Source organism: Chiloscyllium plagiosum, unplaced genomic scaffold, assembly GCF_037043375.1.
Source record: "Chiloscyllium plagiosum isolate Xiang-an unplaced genomic scaffold, Cpla_swu_hap1 HiC_scaffold_40, whole genome shotgun sequence".
Lineage (NCBI taxonomy): Eukaryota > Metazoa > Chordata > Chondrichthyes > Orectolobiformes > Hemiscylliidae > Chiloscyllium > Chiloscyllium plagiosum.
Genome location: NW_028270178.1, coordinates 12,033,727 through 12,048,504, shown reverse-complemented (window position 1 = coordinate 12,048,504; position 14,778 = coordinate 12,033,727). Strand labels below are relative to the sequence as shown.

General features: G+C 43.9%; 1 protein-coding gene across 1 annotated transcript; it reads left to right on the top strand.

Moving 5' to 3' along the window:
- The first annotated feature begins 7,263 nt into the window (after window positions 1-7,263).
- LOC148138319 (putative G protein-coupled receptor 139) lies at window positions 7,264-10,589 on the top strand. The gene is made up of 2 exons (XM_087981629.1): window positions 7,264-7,333; window positions 9,697-10,589. The coding sequence occupies exons 1-2, from the start codon at window positions 7,264-7,266 to the stop codon at window positions 10,587-10,589; spliced, it is 963 nt and encodes a 320-aa protein (XP_087837755.1).
- The last annotated feature ends 4,189 nt before the right edge of the window (window positions 10,590-14,778 follow it).

Genomic DNA, 14,778 nt, shown 5'->3' with positions numbered 1-14,778 from the left:
TCGTCCCGCCATTCCGCGAATTGACCACGTGAACCTATGCTGCACTCCCTCAATAGCCAGAATGTCTTTCCTCAAATTTGGAGACCAGAACTGCACACAGTACTCCAGGTGTGGTCTCACCGGGGCCCTGTACAGCGGCGGAAGGACCTCTTTGCTTCTGTACTCAATTCCTCTTGTTATGAAGGCCAGCATGCTATTATCCTACTTCACTACTTGCTGTACCTGCATGCTTACCTTCATTGACTGATGTACAAGAACACCCAGATCTCTTTGTCCTGCCCCTTTACCTAACTTGACTCAATTTAGGTAGTAATCTGCCTTCCTGTTCTTGCCACCAAAGTGGTAACCACACATTTATCCACATTAAACTGCATCTGCCATGCATCCGTCCACTCACCAAGCCTGTCCAGGTCACCCTGTATTATCGTAACATCCTCCTCACATTTCACCCTGACACCCAGCTTTGTGTCATTAGCAAATTTGCTAATATTACTTTTAATGCCTTCATCTATATCATTAATGTACATTGTAAAAAGCTGCGGTCCCAGCACTGATCCCTGTGGCACAACACTGGTCATCTCCTACCATACCAAAAGGGAGTCGTTTATCACTACTCTTTGTTTCCTGTCACTGGATTAGTGGTGCTGGAAGAGCACAGCAGTTCAGGCAGCATCCGAGGAGCAGTAAAATCGACGTTTCGGGCAAAAGCCCTTCATCAGGAACACCAGGTATTCCTGATGAAGGGCTTTATCCCGAAACGTCGATTTTACTGCTCCTCAGACGCTGTCTGAACTGCTGTGCTCTTCCAGCACCACTAATCCAGAATCTGGTTTCCACCTTCTGCAGTCATTGTTTTTACCTTTGTTTGCTGTCAGCCAACCAATTTTCAATCCATGTCAGTATTTTGCCCCTAAAACCATGTGCGCTAATTTTGCTCACTAACCTCCTATGTGGGACTTTATCAAAGGCTTTCTGAAAGTCCAGGTATACTACATCCACTGGATCTCCCTTGTCGATCTTCAGAGTTACGTTCTCAAAAGATACCAGAAGATTATTCAAGCATGATTTCCCCTTCATAAGTCCATGCTGATTCTGACCTATCCTCTTACTGCTATCCAGATGTGTTGTAATTTCGTCCTTTATAACTGACTCCAGTAGTTTTCTCACAACTGTGGTCAGACTAACTGGTCTATAATTCTCTGTTTTCTCTCTCCCTCCTTTCTTAAAAAGTGGGACAACATTAGCCACGCTCCAATCCTCATTGGAAAGCGATCACCAACGCATCCACGATTTCTCGAGCAACCTCCTTCAGTACCCTTGATGTACACCATCAGGTCCCAGGGACTTATCAGCCTTCAGACCTAACAGTCTCTCCAACACCATTTCCTGCCTAATATAAACTCCCTTCAGTTCTGATCCTTCAGCCACTATTAGAACATAGAACATAGAAGAATACAGCGCAGTACAGGCCCTTTGGCCCTCGATGTTGCGCCGATCCAAGCCCACCTAACCTATACTAACCCACTATCCTCCATATACCTATCCAATGCCCGCTTAAATGCCCATAAAGAGGGAGAGTCCACCACTGCTACTGGCAGGGCATTCCATGAACTTACGACTCGCTGAGTGAAGAACCTACCCCTAACTTCAGTCCTATATCTACCCCCCCTTAATTTAAAGCTATGCCCCCTTGTAATACCCGACTCCATACGCGGGAAAAGGTTCACACTGTCAACCCTATCTAACCCCCTAATCATCTTGTACACCTCAATCAAGTCACCCCTAAACCTTCTTTTCTCTAATGAAAACAGCCCCAAGTGTCTCAGTCTTTCCTCATACGATCTTCCTTCCATACCAGGCAACATCCTGGTAAACCTCCTCTGCACCCGTTCCAGTGCCTCCACATCCTTCCTATAGTATGGCGACCAAAACTGCACACAATATTCCAGATGCGGCCGCACCAGAGTCTTATACAACTGCATCATGACCTCAGGACTCCGGAACTCAATTCCTCTCCCAATAAAAGCCAGTACGCCATATGCCTTCCTCACCGCACTATTTACCTGGGTGGCAACTTTCAGAGATCTGTGTACATGGACACCAAGATCCCTCTGCTCATCCACACTACCAAGTATCCGACCATTAGCCCAGTACCCCATCTTTTTGTTATTCTTCCCAAAGTGAATCACCTCACACTTAGCTACATTGAATTCCATTTGCCACCTTTTTGCCCAGCTCTGCAGCTTCTCTATATCCTGCTGTAACCTGCCACATCATTCCTCACTGTCAACAACTCCTCCGACTTTCGTATCATCCGCAAACTTGCTCACCCAACCTTCTAACCCCTCTTCCAGGTCATTGATAAAAATGACAAACAGCAATGGTCCCAAAACAGATCCTTGCGGAACACCGCTAGTGACGGCACTCCATGAAGAAACTTTGCCATCAACTACTACCCTCTGTCTTCTTCCATCCAGCCAATTCCTAATCCAAACCTCCAACTCACCCTCAATGCCATATCTCCGTATTTTCTGCAGTAGCCTACCATGGGGAACCTTATCAAACGCCTTACTAAAATCCATATATACCACATCTACCGCTTTCCCCTCATCAATCTCCTTCGTCACCTTTTCAAAGAATTCAATAAGGTTTGTGAGGCACGACCTGCCCTTCACAAAACCATGCTGACTATCCTTGATCACATTATTCCTATCCAGATGTGCATAAATCCTATCCCTTAAAATTCTCTCTAAGACTTTGCCCACAACAGAAGTGAGACTCACCGGCCTATAGTTACTATAGTTGAATCTGGGAGATTGCTCGTGACTTCCTCAGTGAAGACAGATCTAATGTGCCAATTCAACTCCTCTGCCATTTCTTTGTTCCCCGGAATAAATTCACCCGTTTCTGTCTCCAAGGGCCCAATTTTAGTCTTAACCATTTTTTTGCCTTTCACATACCTAAAAAAGCCTTTACTATCCTCCTTCATATTTTTGGCCAGTTTACCTTCGTACCTTATTTTTTCTTTGCGTATTTCCTTTTTAGTTATGCCCTGTTGTTCTTTAAAAGCTTCCCAGTCCTCCAGTTTCCCACTCATCTTTGCTATGTTATACATTTTCCCTTTTGTCTTTATATGGTCCTTAACTCCCCTCATCAGCCACGGCCTCTGCTGCCTCCCCTTAGGATCTTTCTTCCTGTTTGGAATGAACTGATCCTGCATCTTCTGCAATATACCCAGAAATACCTGACATTGTTGTTCCACTGCCATCCCTGCTAGGGTATTGTACCATTGAACTTTGGCCAGCTCCTCCCTCATAGCTCCATAGTTCCCCTTATTCAACTGAAATATTGTCACTTCCGATTGTACCTTCCCCCTTTCAAACTGCCGATTATAGCTTATTGTATTATGGTCATTACCTCCTAATGGCTCCTTTACGTCGAGGTCGCTGATTAAATCCGGTTTGTTGCACAACACCAGATCCAGAATTGCTTTCTCCCTGGTCGGCTCCAGCGCAAGAATCCATCTCGGAGGCACTCCACCAATCCCTTTCTTTGGGTCCAGTACCATCCTGGTTCTCCCAGTCTACCCGCATGTCGAAATCCCCCATAACAACTGTAGTAATATCTTTGCGACAGGCCAATTTCAGCTCCTTATTCAACTTACACACTACTCCAGGCTACTGTTTGGGGGCCTGTAGATAACTTAAATTAGAGTCTTTCTACCCTTAGAATTTCTCAGCTCTATCCATACTGACACTACATCCTCTGATTCTCAGTTACCCCGTGCAAAGGACTGAATATCATTCCTTGCCAACAGGGCCACCCCACCCCCTCTGCCAGTCAGTCTGTCCTTATGATAGCACGGAAAGCCTTGCATACTCATTTCCCAAGCCCTGTCCACTTAAAGCTGCGTCTCAGTTATACCCACAACATCGCAACTGCCAATTTCCAAATGAGCCTCAAACACATCCACCTTATTTCTAATGCTTCGTGCATTCATATATAATATTTTTAATTTGTTATTCCCCTCACCCTTCCTATCAATCCCTATTTCACTCAACCTTACGGCATGATCCCTTTTCTGAGTTTTCTGCTCCATTGACTCCGTTGTCCTTCTTGACTTCTCTTGTTCTAACTTTCCCTTCAATTTCCTTCTTAAACTTCCAGTTTGATCCTCTCCCCCGGTTTAAACGCAGCTGTGTTGCAGTGGCAAACCTAACTGCCAGAATGCTGGTCTGCCACCTATTAAGTTGCAAGCCGTACCTCTTGTATAATTTATCCTTACCGCTAAATATACCCCAGTGATCCAATAATTTAAATCCTTGCTTCCTGCACCAGTTCCCCAGCCACACATTCAACTCCATTATCTCCCTGTTCCTGTCCTCTCCAGCCCGAGGATCTGGAAGCAAACTGGAGATAACCACCCTGGACGTCCTGCTTTTCAGCCTTCTTCCTAGTTCTCCGAAGTCCCGGTGTAGAATATATTTTTAAGTGCCTCCAAACCTTTCTAGTTTTCACAGCGTAAGACGACTTGCTGAAATCTGCCTGGGGATAACTACGGGAGGCCAAATTGGTGCATCGTCCCTGTCCTTCTGGCTGAAGATTGCTCCCAAATGCTTCAGCTTTATCTTTTCCATGAAGGTTTTGGACTCTTCCATCGTTGTGGGCGGGGATATTAGTGGAGCTACCTGCTTTGCTGAGATGTTTAATTGTCCACCACCACTCACGATTGGATGTGGTAGGACTGCGCACCTTAGATGTTATCCATTGGCAGTGGTTCACTTGGTTTTGTATCATTGGGGTCTTTATGTTCATTCAAAACACAGAATTAGTTTCTAGTATTTCAGCGAAAGTGGATAAGGTCTCATTTCCCTCCGTAATGTTCTATTCCGCCATATTTACAAACAGCGAATTTTGAGAAGATTTGTAGCTCAGGTTGAGGTTCTGGATGTACGTTTGCTCGCTTAGCTGGAAGGTTCATTTCCAGACGTTGCATCACCATCCTATGTAACATCTTCTGTGTGTCCCGGTCAAAGCTTCACCTGATTCCTAATGAAGGTGATACCCAGTAGGGTGACGAAACGTTTGGAAATGAAACTTCCAGCTCAACGAGCTAACCTGCATCCATACTCAGAAACACTCCAGCTGTTCAATAATTTCACGAACTGTCAACGTTCCTCCAGCCAGAACAATTATTGAGAATTCTATCGCCAACACAAATGGCAGTCACCTTCAAAGTAAGTGTTAATCCTTTCGTCAGAACAGTCTTGTTATTCCTGCAATGCTCAACAATCCTTACAAGACCACTCAGCTCTAACAGTACTTTCAGCACGTACAAAATCCCCTCCCATTTCATGGTAAGTTATTGGTAAAATCGGCATCATCAGAGAGGATCATAGGGCTGCCCACATTAGTCGGAGACAATTCAGGGTGATTTAATGTGAGGGTCACCATGTTACAGGTGAGGAACAAATCTGAGGTGGCAAGAGTTTTATGGTAAACTCAGCCGATGTGAGAATTGACACTGTCATCCCAAGTTACTGTATCTGTTCCTTCAGAACAACATCACACAGATAACTTTCAATTTGGTGATGGAGTGAATTGAAAGTATCTTTCCAAAAGTGTACTTTATTTGTATTTCGCACTGAGTATCTGATAGTAATATGCTATTGTGCTATTGTAGTTCGACATTTCATCTGACTGAAGGTATGATATCTAAAAACACAAACAACTCACAAGTTTGTTAACTGAAAGATTCATCGAGACTATGCTGTCTTTTATGGGTATGTTACAATTCCAGTATATAAATGCAGGAAATCAGTGCGACTTAAACGTGAATGCATCTTGAAAACAGAAATCTCATGCTTTCAAGGTGAGAGGTGGAAAGTTTAAGGGGGATACACGTGGCAAGTACTTCACACAGAGGGTGGTGGGTGTTTGGAACACGTTGCGAGCAGAGGTGGTAGAGGCAGGCACGGTAGATTCATTTAAGATGCGTCAGGACAGATGCAGGAGTCGGTGGGGAGCAGAGGGATACAGATGTTTAGGAATTGGGTGACAGTTTAACAATGGATTTGGATCGGCTCAGGCTTGGAGAGTCAAAACATAACTCTCAACACATCTCTTTCATTTCACTTTCAATTTCAAAGCATATTTGGAACTTAAAGTTCAAAGTATCTTTCAGCTTTTAGCAGAGACTGATAAGTATTTTACTAAAGAGGAATTAATGAGCTGTAATCGTGGAGAAGGGACTGACACATTTGCTTTCCTGAACTGCGAGACTGGATAAGGACTATCAGCCTGTGTTTGCCTCCAGTTGGTCCAGTACCTGAGTCCCCATCCAGTACAACACTCCAGCGCCACCTTTGCTGAGATGGAGACGTTGGTTAAGCAGAGACCCCAGCTGATGGTGGTTTTCCCTGTGATATTGGTCCGCTCAGCTGTTGGTAAGGTCCTCATGGCACATCACTGACAATTTGACACATGACTCATGAAATTACCTGGGAGGAGTCTGATTTGTTTCAGCTCTCCTTCTGCCAGTCTTTACTTTGCAATCCCAGAGATGACGAAATCATTGGCCTGTCTATATTTCAATCTTGTTTGAAGAGTTATGCAAATAATTTAGAGCTTCTTATAAGATGACAGTCACAACACGGTGGGCACGGTGGCACAGTGGGCACGGTTTCTGGCACGGTGGCTCAGTGGTTAGCACTGCTGCCTCATCAGCGCGAGAGACCTGGGTTCAATTCCCGCCTCAGGCAACTGTCTGTGTGGAGTTTGCACATTCTTCCCGTGTCTGCGAGGGTTTCCTCCGGTTGCTCCAGTTTCCTCCCAAAGTCCAAAGATGTGCAGGTTAGGTCAATTGGCCAAGCTAAATTGCCCGTAGTGTTAGGTGTAGGGGAATGGGTCGGGGTGGGTGGCTCTTCGGAGGGTCGGTGTGGACATGTTGGGCCGAAGGGCCTGTTTCCACACTGTAAGTAATATATTCTATAACAATCCACAGATACCTCATCATTCACCAAATATATAAATATCCCATTAAGTGTTAACAACTCTCTGTCAAATGTGTGGGTCACATTTGTTTTTACCTGAATCCCATTGAAGTTAGTGAAATGACACGTTCCATTTACTTATTTTCTTTTCCTGTCTCTAATTAATTCCCCGGATGCATCAGTTCACAATAACTCAGGACTGCACTGAAATCCCATTCATTCAGTGAGTGTCTTGTTCCCAAGCTCACAGGATCGTTTCGCCTCACATGCAATGGATTATCCAGTAATTTATCAGATCGAACGGATTTACTACCCAGTCCTTGTGGTGGTTGCTATGCCAGGTAATTATAATCATACAAAGCAGTTAGATATGCAAATCATTTTTGCTTCCTTTTGCGGTCCAGCTGCTTGCCTCACATTGTTTCTTGTTTGTTTTGAGTTCCTCGTTGTATTAGTTCTTGCTTACTTATTACCATTACCTGCTTGTCATGGATCAGTACATCTGCTCAACAATGTCTGCTGATTAAGGCGCAAGCATAACATGCATCTTCCCTTCATAAGCATGACTGATCTTTTGACTTTGATAACGTTTTGACCGAACGGGTGTGTAAAATTGACAATGAATTGGAATACATTGGAATGTACACAGATCGTTCACATTTCTGATGATCCTATTGTTCGACTTTATTTCAAAGGAATTTGCCATGCAGTCGGTTATGCTCCATGTATGTTCAACATTTCTTCATATTATTTGTGGAGAGGAGCTGACAAACAACAAGGCTCCAGTCGCTAGACTGGGAGAATGAGAGAGAGAGAGAAAGAGAGAGAATATGCCTAGCTGCTTGTAAAATGTCAGTGTAATTTCGAGAAACAGAAATGGAGAAAAACAAAGAGGGAGGGAGAAATAGTTTGAAAGAGACTTTGTGAGCATACGACCAGTCCTGCTAGAAATCAAAGCTTTTCACTGTATTTTGGTTACAGGTGACAATAATAATAACCAAACGGTTTAATATTGATAAGTGTGAGGACTTGCATTTTGGAAAGTCAAATCAAGGCAGGAGTTTCATGGTAAATGGTATAGCCTTCAGGAGTGTAGTGGAACTCAGTTCTCTGAAAGTACAGCCACAAGTCGACAGGGCAGTGAAGAGGGTTTTGGCATACTGGCCTTCATCAGTCAGGGCAGTGAGTATAGAAGTTGGGAAGTTATGCTGTAATTGTACAGGACATTGGTGAGTCTGTACTTGGAGCATTGTATTCAGTTTTGGTCACCTTGCTATAGGAAGGATGTTATTAACCCAAAAAGAATGCAGAAGAAATTTACAAGGATTTTGCCAGGATTCAGTGGTCTGAGCTATAGGGAGAGGTTGGATAAATTAGGACAAGCATGGAAGACCGAGGAGGGATCTTATGGAAGTGTATAAGATCAGGAGAGGCATGGATAGGGTTAATGTGCTCAGTCTTTTCCCAGGGTTGGGGAATCGAGGACTAGAGGGCATCAGTTTAAGGTCAGAGAGGGAAAGCATATAAGGAAACCTGAGGGGCAACGTTTTACAACAGGGGCTGGTATACATATGGAATGAGCTGCCAGCGGAAGTGGTTGAGGCGGGTAATCTAACAAGATTTAAAAGACATTTGGGATGAATACATGGATGTTTAGAAGGATATGGGCCAAGTGCAGGGGAATGGAGTTCACCTGGATGGACATTTTGGTTGGCATGGACAAGTTTGAGCTAAACACCCATCTCTGTGCTTTCAGACTCCATATACAAACCATCATCTCCCCTTCCTCGAGTTTATCCGTACACACGCCTCATGTTCTTTTTGTAATTGTCATTTCAGTTTGGTTGCACCCATTGTTATGGTGTTGAGTATTGCATCACCACTGGATCAATTCATACATCAATGAAGTCTAAGTACACAGTTAAATGTATGTGTATAAAATAAAAGAATCATAATGAAACTGTCGTCAGAAATTTAATTCAATTGCTCAAAACACAAATGTTTATGAAAGTGAGTTTTGAGAGATTTGTAGTTCATGTTGATAATAGGCATGTAAGTTAGCTCGCTGAGCTGGAAGGCTTATTTTTATTTTGTTGGTTGGTTTGTGGGCTACCATGATGCCAAGAGGTCTGAGTAGTCTGGTAGTCAATTCCAACACATTAAAACAGCCGCTAATGAACGTGAAAGGCCCTATACCGACAACAAGCAAAACTAATGTCATTTACAAAATACCGTGCAAGGACTGTAACAAACACTACATTAGACAAACAGGCAGAAAACTAGCCACCAGGATACATGAACATCAATTAGCCACAAAATCACATGAACCACTCTCACTAGTATACTTACATACAGATGAAGAAGACACCACTTTGAGTGGGACAACATATGCATCCTAGGACAAGCCAAATATTTACAAAAGAATTCCTAGGGCATGGCATTCCAACAGGAACTCTACCGACAAACATATTGACTCGTATCCCACCCCCTGAGAAAAAGAACAGGAAATGACATCAGCAGTCCATGGAAATGTGAACACATCAACAGAAAGCAGGTCATAATACCAGCGCTTCATGGGAGGTTCACTGATGATGTTACCTAGCATGGTGACAAAATGTCTGGAAATGAACCTTTCAGCTCACTGAGCAAACTTACATCCAGTTTATGAAAACATTAACAGATATCATAACCCTGTTTTTTACAGTCAACTTTGTGGCTATGGTTGTCCTGTCTCGGGGTAAGTGTGGTCTCTCTGAATGTATCTCGTACTACCTGTTGGCTATGGCAGGAGCTGATCTCGCTGTGATGGTGACTGATGTGCTTCTACACCGCATTAATAATATGTATTTCCCAATTAGTTTCTTGTTTTTAACTCCTGTTTGCTCTCTCAGACATTTTCTGTACTCTGTGTCTATTGACGCTTGTGTATGGTTTACAGTAGCTTTTACATTCGATAGATGTGCAGCTATTTGTTATTCAAACATTAAACGCAGGTACTTTAACAAGGGAACAGTAATTACCATACTATCAGCTGTTTTCATGGGAAGTTGCTTGCGGAGCATTCCTATTTTCTTTGTATATACGCCTATGATTGTGATTAACAATGTTCCGTGGTACTGCATTGGTAAACCTGACTACTGGACTTCTTCTTTCTGGAGGACATATGAATGCATTGAAAGCATTGTCAACCCTTTATTCCCGATATGTTTGATCTTGCTCTTCAATGTTTTAACTGTCATGCACATTATAACAAAAAATAAAGTGCGCAGAGAACTCTGGAACAGAGACAGAAATGGCTGTGATCGCGAAATGAAAAACCGGAGAAATTCTATGATTTTATTGTTTGCAATATCAGCCAACTTCGTACTGTTATGGATGACAAACCTTGTGCATTCATTGACCTGGCAATTGGTGAATTTTAATTACCAAAACAAACATTTTAATGCACCAGTTTACATTGTTCAGCAGGTTGGATACATGCTACAGATTCTCAGTTCATCAACAAACACATGCATCTATGGACTAACCCAAAGGAAATTCAGAGCAGAGTTAAACCGTGGTATCAAATATCTCTTCACTAAATGGCAAATGTTTTAGTTCACAATAGAAATCTGCCAAAATGCAATGGATTTAGAATTCAGTTTTTGTTTTTTGATCGAATATTGAAGGGAAACCTCACTGAAAAAGAACGAATAAACCCAGGAATCTCTCATTAAACTATCCGAGTTACTGAATCTGTTGACGTTTGGAAGCAGACAGACATCTGAAATCTGTACAAATATTTGAGTCACACTGAAATTGAAACTGAAGTTAATGATAAAAATGCAGAATTTGCAAATAACATCCACTTAACAGTGATAGTTATTAGCAAAATTTCTCCATTCAGCAGGGCAGTGTAACAGCTGATTGTTACCAGGTACCCAGGAAACACCGCTCTCGTTTGGCTATTTGAAAAGGGAATGAATTATGGAAAGCAATGGCTCAGTTTTAAAATCATCAGACATAGCATAGCAACAGAAATTAGGTCATTCAGCCCATCATCTCTGCTCCACCATTCAATCATTGCTGATTTGTTTCACAACCCCATTCTCCCAATTTCTACAATCCTGATCCCCTCAGTACTCAGAAAACTATCTATCTCCGTCTTAAATATACTCAATGACCTGGTCTCCACAGCTTTCTGTGGCAATGAATTCCATAGATTCCCCACAATCTGGCTGAAGAGGTTTCTCCTTATCTCTGTTCTGAAAGGTTTTCCCTTTCCTCTAAGGCTGTCCCTTCGGGTCCTGGTCTCTCCTCTCAATGGAAACATCTCCCCAACATCCACTCTTTCCAGACCATTCAGAGCAGGGAGGTGAAGTGGAACTTGTACAATACCCTGGTTAGAACCTGCTGGACAATTGGGTACAGTGTGGCAATCACATTATGGGAAGGATGTGAACACGTTGGAGAGAGAGTTTCGGAGCAATCTCCAAGAATGGTTCCAGGGATGAGGAACGTCGTTCATGAGGATACAGGAGAATCGACGTTTCGGGCATAAGCCCTTCTTTAGGAATGCTGGAGATGCAGATGCTGAAGAAGGGCTTATGCCTGAAACGTCGATTCTCCTGTTCCCTGGATGCTGCCTGACCTGTTGCGCTTTTCCAGCAACACATTTTCAGCTCTGATCTCCAGCATCTGCAGACTTCACTTTCTCATCAAAGAGGCTTGTGGGCCAGTGGCTCTAAGAGAAAAATGGGAAGTGGGTAGAGTTGGGGGAAGTAGCTGAGAAAGAGATAGTTGGATAAAGGTGAGGGAGAAGGTCAGAGGGGGCAGTGATGGACAGGTACGGAGGGCGGTGCCGAGTTGAAGGCATGGGAGTGGAATAATGCCAGGGAGGGGAAATGAGGAAGTTGGTGAAATCCACATTGATCCCGTGTGCTGGCAGGGTCCCAAGGCGGAATATAAGGCGTTTCTCCTCCAGGCACCGGGTGGTAAAGGTTTGGCGATGGAGGAGACCCAAGTACCTGCATGTCCTTGATGGAGTGGGAGGGAGAGTTGGAATATTCAGCCACGGGGTGGGGGGTGTTGGTGGGTACTGGTGTCCCAGAGATGGCAGAAGAAGGTTCTTGGGGGGCGTGGACCTGACCAGGTATTCACAGAAAAAACGGTCTTTGCGTAAAGTGGAAAGGAGTGGGGAGGGAAAGTTTTCCCTGGTGGTCGGGTCCATTTTGAGGTGGCGGAAATGTCAGCAGATAATGCGGATAATGCGGTTAATGCGAAGGTTGGTAAGGTGGAAGGTGAAGACAGCAAGGTTCTGTCCTTGTTACGATTGGAGGGGTGGGGTTTGAGGGCAGAGGTGTGTGATGTGGATGAGATGCATTGTAGGTCAAAGAGTATCTGTCCAAGACCCATTCCCCTTCCCCTATTATTCAGCATTACTCCTGAGTAATGCACATGGCTTACACATCCCTGAACACTATGGACATTTTCCCATGGCCAATTCATCTAACATGCACATCTTTGGACTGTGACAATAGACAATAGACAATAGACTGTGGGAAGAAACTGGAGCACCCAGAGGAAACCCACGCAGACACGAGGAGAATATGGAAACGTCAGACACACAGTAGCCCTAGGCTGTAGTCGAATCCAGGTTCCTGGCACTGAGAGGCAGCAGTGCTAACCACTAAGCCACCGTGATCCTATGATCCTAGTGAGGCAGGGATATGGGAACAGGAAAACTAGGTTATCAAGTAAATTGGTTGAGGAAAATTCAAAAATTAAATCGAGTAATTCATTGGAAAGAACAAGCAGGAACAATTAATGAACATGGTATCAATGATTGTCTGAAGTATTCTTATTTTAATGGAAGGAGTAAGACAGGTAAGATAAATGAACAGGCCCTGGGAAAGGTCCTAAACTGCAGATACCAAACACCAAACACCCAGTCGCACAAGAACTAGCTGCCATGGACATTACCCTCACAACTGGGCACTTACCAGAGCACCAAGGAGGCTTGGAGCAATGGCCTATGCCAGTGAATTTTATTCCCAGTTCGACACGGTTTCGCATGGATGAGGAATACCTCCAGGTCTAGACAACTGGTTTCAACATTTCTCACCGAAAAATACTCGGACTTGACTATTGTTGGGCAGCCAAATAACAGACAGTATGGTTAGACTCAACTGCCTGGTGCACTGGAACATGACGTTACTGAAAAACGTGCCAAAGTATCCACCTTCTTAGCCGAAAAGCTAAGTTTCGAAAGGAAGGGACTTTGATCATAAAAAAAATGGGGACAGCTCAAGGAAATCAGGAAAGCCTTCTATTATTTTGTGGCTGGTCCGATATAGTGGAGTACAAGAACAGGAAAACCTGATGTAGAACAAATATGGAGAAGCAGCGAGCCAAACATATGGTGGAATTAGCATTAAGGTATGAATCCAGATTTATATGTCCTCTTTCTCCCAACCCCATGCCAATTAGTTTAAAAGCTGCCCAACAGCACGATCAAATCTCCCAGAAAGTACATTAGACACATGTTCATTGTGGTGTGAATCGTCTGACAGGTACCAGTCCCACCCGATAATGATCCAAAATCCTAAGATCGACACCATGCACCCTTCACCCACACGACCAACTGACCTATCCACCTGTTCCTTCATTCTGTCGTGTGTGGCACTGGATGTAATACAGATGCAGCAGTGGGTGCGGTGAGGGTGAGGGCCGGGGGAGGGGGTGGGGGTGCTGCTGGGAAAGTAAATTCCTTCATTAAAAACTTACCTCATGAATAGGTGAAGTGGACACAGGACTGCTGAGTAAGGGAGGTTACATATCTGGGCAGTTGCCTTACTACATACATAGTGTCTCACCTATCCTCCTCCTCCAACCAAACGAAAAATTTCTGTCCGCTGGATTTGTAAGTTTACTAGTTTTTTCAATCATCTCCTTGGGAATTCAGAACAATGGGAATGGATGTTAGGGCAGTTGCTCGATCCTCCTGTAGGATGTGGCAGGTATGTTTGTATAGCCCTTATTGTAGAGGTGCACACTCACTGAGCATTCCATCCAGGAGGTCCTCAGTATTGCAGGTGCTCTATATTGAGCCCATCTGCAACTTCAGCCACTCCATATAGTTAATCAGGAACTGCCGGTAAACATACTTGCTGCATGCATGGACACTTCGCTATTGGAAGTGTCCCTGACTTGTCACACAATGCAAGAGAAGCATTCAACAGACCCGAATTATCCTCCTCTCATACCGCCGTCATCCTCACTAACGACAAACAATGAATTAGGAACAAACCGTTCAATCCTATGCAGTAGAACAAGTCAGTATCTGTATCGCCATCTCGATATCTGAGCATATCTCCGTCACTCCCTCACACACACTCCCTTCCCTCTCCATATTCGTAACAAACTACAATCCCCAAAATGAAGAACTATTCACTTCATCTCCCTTCCAATTCTCCTCTCTCAGTCACTGAAAGCGGCACCAAAGCAACCAATCTACACACCATGTCCCTGTCATGAGAATCTGATTGATTGCCCGTGTTGAGAGTTAAACATTTTATAACCGCTAAGTGTAACCTGTCTCCCACAGGTTGTGCTTCAAGTGTTCAATATCCAGTGAGTGCGTCCACATGAGGTGTGATGTCATTCATTGATTTATGTTTTACCCTGATCCGGGGTTTCTATTCATCTTGTTTTTTGACCTAACAAATTATGAACATAAAAAGCTAAGGCAACCCTCTTCATTCGAAAGGAAACTGCGTTGGCCCCCCTCGCGTACACACTCGTGTCC